Raw genomic sequence first — 6,880 nt, 5'->3', positions numbered from 1 at the left:
AAAGGTACAACTTTAAGGTACGGCTGTTTAAACATCTAACTTCAGACGTTTGATTGAATGATGCTGCCGTTTTCTGTCGTTTAGTGCTGATACTGCTGTCCAGACAGTACTATTTATTTGATACCATAAGTGCATGTAAAAGCAATAATGAAAATTAAGTTTTTTGTTATAAAGCAGTGATAACTTTCGGCAGTTTGAATCCTCAACTTCATTTAGAGCCCATCAACATTTATTTATTATAACGTTTATTAAAATTTCTTACGTAGGATTGACGATTTTGGTTTTAAAAATCGACTGAATCATGTGGTTTAAATATCTGAACACGTTCGATTTACTTATTTAACGTTAGAGAACAAAAGCACATTGTTTTGAAGGTAGAAAGTCAGGAAACGCTAGGCTATCGCTCGTGGTCTATTGCTGATACTTTGTCTATTCATTAATTTCGTTACAAAGTATCCGCGAGGAGGAAACAAATCAAAATTAAGTTAACAATTTTATTTGAAAACATTAAATATGTTTTTCTCAAGGAGAGATATTTCGGAATCGGCACGGAATGCATTGCAATACTGAAATACACCATAGAAAAAGGCAGTGGATCGCGTTGCGGCGCACACATCTATTTGAAATATACATTTAAGACGTAATTTCAAAAAATAAACCAAACAAATTAAATGTGTAATTATTATATTATAACTACTCAGTATTTTATAACATAAAACAGACATAGTGTTCGAAACCTCTGAATGGATTGTGATATCCTAAGATGATTAAACTGCGGCATGCAAAATGTAGTTTTTTGACAACAAAAAATAATAATAAATATAGAAACTTTTATATTCAACAACAACGGTACATACAACACTTACAAACAAGGAATATTGGACAGTTTTACAAACACCATGGGTCCCTTTTACCTATACAGATGAGATACGTCGTTGTCCACACATGTTTCATACATAAAAGTTGTCCCAGAACTACGAATCTTTATAAAATCTATCAGACTACATAGTGTCCAGATTATAATGTATAATATAGACATGACCTCGATAGCAAGGGCCTATAGAAATCCTACAACATGCGTTCCTTTGTTGAAATACTCTCACCCTCCTGTAATTCTGACAGAAACACATAGGCAGAAAATATAAAAAGCGTAACGGAATCGAGCTTCATATACCTCTTATAAACTGACGCATTTGGACGCATCACAATAATTTATTATATATGTATATATAAATTGAATATATTACATTATAGGGCGTGTTCTCCATACAACAGATACTTTCATTGACAGCAAAGAATACAGTTAGTGGGGAGATGGTTAACTTGGTGAAGAAAAGTCCCAGATGAATATAGCCTTGGCGAACAGTTTCTCCCGAAAAGAGGTCGTTTATTTTCTCGTAATAATGCAAGGGAAACTAAAACGAAAACATCAGTTCATTTCCTTTATATTCTTCGTGTTACTTTGCTTTGATAGTTTCTGAGGATCCTTGGCCATTTATTTGGACATTTTAAAAGAACCGCGCCTGAAAATGGAAAAAAATTGCGCTGATCTAAAAATGTCCTTGTCGCGCACAAAGTCTCTGGAAGTTGACGTCGACAGAAAGGCCCGGTGTTTTAAAAAGGTAGCGTGTCTAGAAACAATTTGTCAATTATTGCTGGCGGAGGAACCAAGTCTTCAAGTTTTAAGTAGAAGATGCGTTGCAGACCTTGTGTACAAAGTGTGCGAAGTTCCGGTAGTTTTCCCAAAAGTTTTGATAAGTAGTTGGGACGATTTAAACCGCCGCCATTAAATGTCACTTGGTCTTTAAGACAATTTACAATCTTGTTTTGAAGTTCCTCCACTCTCTTGGGTTCTTTTAGTCCGTGTCGCTCTGCAATAAGAACATTTACAAAGGTTATTATCAAAGTATATTGCGGATTAAATTAAGTCACTGTCATGTGAAGTGCAACCGGAAAATAAATAACTGAACATAAAAGCGAACATTTCACGGGTCTAGTTTCACGCACCTGTCACCATGGCAAGCGCAGCTATGCAGGAGAAGGCTGATATATCGATATTCATGCTCTGGAGGTTGGAAGAAAACTCCACAATAGAGTCAATCCATTCTCCGAATCCGCGAACACATTGTAGTCTGTGCAAGACCACCCCGTTGCAAAAAATCAGTTTCCCCTCCATCGGATTAGACCTGCAGTTAAATATGGGGGGGGGGGGGGGGAGAGAATTAACAGTCAGCTAATACTTAAATGATAAAACGCAGGACAGCCGAATGTGTAAGAGCTCAGGAGATCTTAATTGCAATGAGTTACCTGTAAGCCAGTCGCAAGACAAAAAGTTCCAGGAAGGCTGATTCAAAGAGGAGATCTTGATCCTGTTTGGGGAGATCAGCGAACCCCGGGATCTTCTCCGCCCAGCCTCTGATGATCTCCATGGAGCCGGTCAGGAGATCATAGAATTGCTGGATGTGCTGCGTGTCGTCTCCGGTCATTTGGTAGTCAGGGTTAGCCTGAAACTGGAATTTAATTTAGAAAGTGCTTAATGAGGTCGTTTAAAATATATAACCCGTGAAATTGCAAAGCCCATTCCAAGCAGGACAGTTGAGTTTTCATAACAATTAAACCTCTCTCTGGCCATTATTGGGTTCTATGTTTCAAAGCAATTCACTCAAGTAAGGTATGTTAAATTAAATACGCAACGATACAGACATTTAGAGCAAAGGAGAACGTAGTTTTAAACGACGCACGACAATCCGTTTTGCGATGAGGTAACTGAGCATCGGTACCTCCCTAAGTATTGGTTAGGCACGGTAATACGTTGTTCCAATGAGATTAGATATTAATGTGTTTTTCATGGTTCTCGTATACTTTATTAAGTCCAGAGACTTTCGCTGAGTCTTAAATGATCAGAGTCATTTAGATTAGCGCCATACCCACTCGTTCATCTCCTCATTATAGCGCTTGCCTGACTGGAAATTAAAAGCGTGTTAATAATCTGACTTACTCTTGAGTAGTCCAAGCTGGACATGGACGGGTTTGAGTCCACATGAGCCCGTACTAGGGCACTTATGAGACTCACTGGGGGCGAGGGTGGTGACGGGTCCTGAGGACTTTTGGGTTTGGACGGTAGACGGCCCCTGCGACCCTTCAGACTAGCAGTCCGAACCACTAAAAAAAAAAACAGAATTTCAAAGCTGAATATTATTGTTTTGTGTCGGACTCAAGATTTAATGAAGCAGCGATGTTTACTATACAGCCGTTTTACGAACCCAATACTAAATGCTTCGCTTTCCACGTCAAATAGGGTCAGAAACGCCAGTCACAGTTCATTTTAAATATCACCGGTTATTAAAATATGAACATAAAAAATGACAGAAAAAGTAAAGCGTCTTACCTTCTTTGACCATGCCGACAACAAGGCACTTCTGAAAACGACAGTATTGGCATCTGTTTCTGCGACGCTTATCTACCGGGCAATTTTTGTTGGCTAAACACACATATTTCGCATTTTTCTGAACAGTGCGCTGAAAAGGAAAAAAAAGAAAAGAAATTAAATTTTGTTCGGCACACGATGACGAGTGTGTCACACATTTGGTCCCGGATAAAAGTGACATTCGACTGACATTTTTTGGCGAAATTAATGGAAGTCGAACTGACACAGTTGGAAACTGCAGGCGCGACCCCATCGCTTTATAGCTACGTTTTATATGCAAGGAGCAGGAGGAGACTTTCGGTAAACACAAATCCGTGGGCATTCATATTTTTACGTCCCTCCGAGACCCTCTCCATTGAAAGTGATAAGATTATTCAATCAGGATGGTGAAATAAGGAGACCACTTAATTTTACCACTGGGAATTCTGTTCCACTTGGTTACCCCAGACACGGTTCTCTGTCCAAACCAATTTAATTCTGGGGGAAAGGGCTGACTTAAAATGCACCAGAGCATACACTCACACAGTGATTTCTAATTTTCGAGTAAGATTGAAAAAAAAAAATTAAAATAATATATATATCCACATACGCACATATACTTACACACATATATATAAGTTCAGTTCAATTTTAATAATTCAATGTAAGAGAGTCAGAAAAATGTTTATGTGATCGTTATACTAACTAAAGTCTACTTTGTTTTATTGCTTCAAAAACACAATAAGCACTGACAACGTTAACGAGACAATGTCATGTGGATAGGCCTAATAGAGAAAGTTAGGTCCGGTCGCACGTCCCCATAAAAACGGTGATGTCATTATGCTTATACATCCATCTAAGTTCAAACTGGTAAAAACTTGTGTTATACTTGTTTAATATTAGTTGGGAAAACGCGTTAGAAATTACAGGCAGTTTCCAGGCCTACCTTAAAGAATCCTTTGCAGCCTTCGCAAGTGCGCACTCCGTAATGCTGACAGGCGGCGTTGTCCCCGCAAACGGCGCACAGACCTTCGTTAGACGGAGATCCCCTCGACGGCGGCGACGGGATTTGGCTGTCCATCAGCTGGTGCGCGTGGCCAAGCTGAAGCGAATGGGGGAAGCCTATGGCTGCCTGTTTCCTGATAGCACTGGGAACGGCGAAGCTCTGGCTCTCTAACGCACGGTGAGCTCCAGGGGTATCGGGGTTCATGGGCACGTGAAGGGGACCGTCGAATCTCATTTGGCAGCTGGACACGGGAGTACCGGGTGGGGACTGTTTGAACGAAAACAAGGATAGCCTCGAGACCGGGTTCTTGCGCTGATCTATCATGTGAGTGGTCGCCACGTAGTTCTGGTGAAAACTGTGGAGCGATCCGGGCTCATCCCACATATGATTAGGCTGCACCGGGAAGTTTGGTGTGCTCGGTGTGTGAGGAGAGGAGGGCTTGTAATACATAGACCCGGAATGGGGCATCATCTCTTCAGATTGAGGTGGAATATGGCTCTGTTGATGGTAGCCGTGCATCTGGATGTCCTCCACCTTGATGGAGGACTGCTCTCCAGAATGGGGCATTTGGTATATACAGGGCGGCTTGACGTCGTAACTGGTGTTGTAGTTGTCCATGAATGTGCTGAAGCTGGGGAGAGAAGTGGTGGCCGTGATCTCGGTGTTGGTCAGGTCCATGCTAAACTTAACGAACTCGGGTGTTAGGAAATCGCAGCTGTACTCTCCAGCGGCGTGGTAGCTGTAACTCTGGGATGCGGGACTGGCTCCTTGAGGCGATGTCCCATACTGAGCCTGAACGCAGGGCATGGCTGTAAACAAAAGTGTCAAAATGCTCACATACTCATATTAAATAAAGCAATATGCCTACTAACTACAAAGTTAGAAAGTATCACAGAGCATTACGGTAGCTGTTTCTGATCAGAACACACATCAATTACCATACTCATACAATCGGATATATTCACAAATAAATGTGATGTAAATTTGTGTGTTTTCTAATAAATAAATCTTCGTCACGTAATGGTTTGGGTCACTGCGAAACAAATGCATTTTTTACTCAGTGCCGCTTGTTTGGACAGTGCCAAAGTTTTCTGGGCGATGGTTTGATGTACCAATCACCAAGTTTCGTTTGGTCACGCTCACAGAAGACATAAGCTACGAGATTAGTTTGCCATACCTTCAGTCGAGTGACTGTTTTTCTACGACACTTAAAATGAACAATACTATTTGTTGTTCTGATGAGCAATTTTCAAGAAAGCAGCTTTCTTCTGGAATCCTCCCCTAGAAAATAAAGACCAAATACACTCATTAAATTCTGTGTCTCGATTTTTAAATATTATAATTATTTTTATTTAGAACTGCATATTTAATAAAACACACTGAGAATTTACTACACTCAGTAGTGTTATTCGGTTTTATGACATCTAGTAGATAGTTGTACCGGCCTCTTTTAGGTAGTGATGAACATGCCATCATGTTTGATGTTATTATTTTTTTCCGTGAAATCATTACAGTAAACACAAATAGAACACATGATGTACTTAACAGGTCTGATCAAATGAAACATTGAAAATTCTGAGATGTATAAAAGACACGAAAATATACAGATAGCAAGCAGACAGTGTACAAAAATCTCTAGGAGTACACCTGGTTCGAGTATTTCGTGAGTTTTCGCTCGGTCCAAATTCTTAAACAAAGACGTATTTTTAAAAAAATCCCAGTTTTGGTAGTGATAAGCATATTTAAAGTCCCTAAATATATAATTACTTTCCCATGAAAATGTGAGTAACATTCGCAGACAATCCCAATTTAATCCCAACTAGTAATTTCCATCAGTATTTGAGATAAGTTTGCCAAATTTTCTTATATTCCGTATACGGACAACAACGGCGATTCTTACAATGTTATGCAAGATGTTTACAATTCTACAGCAAATCAGTGATACCCAATGAAACAAAATAAAAAATTATGTATCAAAGCCTTAGATGAACTTTGTGAGTTATAGTCATACATTAACAAATTGGCCATTTAGACAAAAAGAATTATAAATAAATTTATGCCGTACCTTACACCGTCATCAAGGATGATGCTGCTTATCCATGCAGATGGAGCGCATGCAGTTTTCTGTAATTTAGATGAAGAATAAAGCCAAAAACCACAGGCGACGTTTCAGTTGTAAAGGAGTGCGGCTTTCATTCAGTACTGCAGGGATAACAGCACAGACTGACCCTTCTCCTCAATGTGCCTTTGTTTATGTGAGCTTCGAATACCAAAGCCCACGTGTCTAAAATCTTCACGTCATGCCCAGCGTCACTGAGAAGCACCAATCCCTTCCTCGCGGGGGCCGTTCTTCTCTGCGCTATTGGCGCACGGCTGGAGCTGAGCAATGCTTTCAGGTAGCCAGCTGTCGCGGACGGGAAACCTTCATACTTAAAATCACAGCAACAGGAATACTGGTTAACAGAACA

At 40.1% G+C, this 6,880-nt stretch overlaps 1 protein-coding gene across 2 annotated transcripts; it reads right to left on the bottom strand.

The window, feature by feature from the left end:
• Window positions 1-1,429: 1,429 nt before the first annotated feature.
• Window positions 1,430-6,648, bottom strand: nr4a2a (nuclear receptor subfamily 4, group A, member 2a). Of its 2 annotated transcripts, XM_023843089.1 has the most exons (8): window positions 6,478-6,648; window positions 5,590-5,693; window positions 4,353-5,221; window positions 3,389-3,518; window positions 2,999-3,162; window positions 2,308-2,510; window positions 2,008-2,186; window positions 1,430-1,871 (listed from the first exon to the last, which is right to left on the bottom strand). In XM_023843089.1, exons 3-8 carry the CDS (start codon window positions 5,217-5,219, stop codon window positions 1,615-1,617), a joined length of 1,800 nt encoding a protein of 599 aa, XP_023698857.1. In that variant the 5' UTR covers window positions 5,220-5,221; window positions 5,590-5,693; window positions 6,478-6,648; the 3' UTR covers window positions 1,430-1,614. The 2 variants fall into 2 exon arrangements, with proteins under 2 accessions (XP_023698857.1, XP_072574795.1); XM_072718694.1 differs by lacking the exon at window positions 5,590-5,693.
• Window positions 6,649-6,880: the final 232 nt, after the last annotated feature.

This window comes from Paramormyrops kingsleyae, chromosome 1 (assembly GCF_048594095.1).
Source record: "Paramormyrops kingsleyae isolate MSU_618 chromosome 1, PKINGS_0.4, whole genome shotgun sequence".
In the NCBI taxonomy this organism is placed as follows: Eukaryota; Metazoa; Chordata; class Actinopteri; order Osteoglossiformes; family Mormyridae; genus Paramormyrops; species Paramormyrops kingsleyae.
Note: the sequence above shows the minus strand (reverse complement) of the source record. Positions and strands in the feature narration are given on the sequence as shown.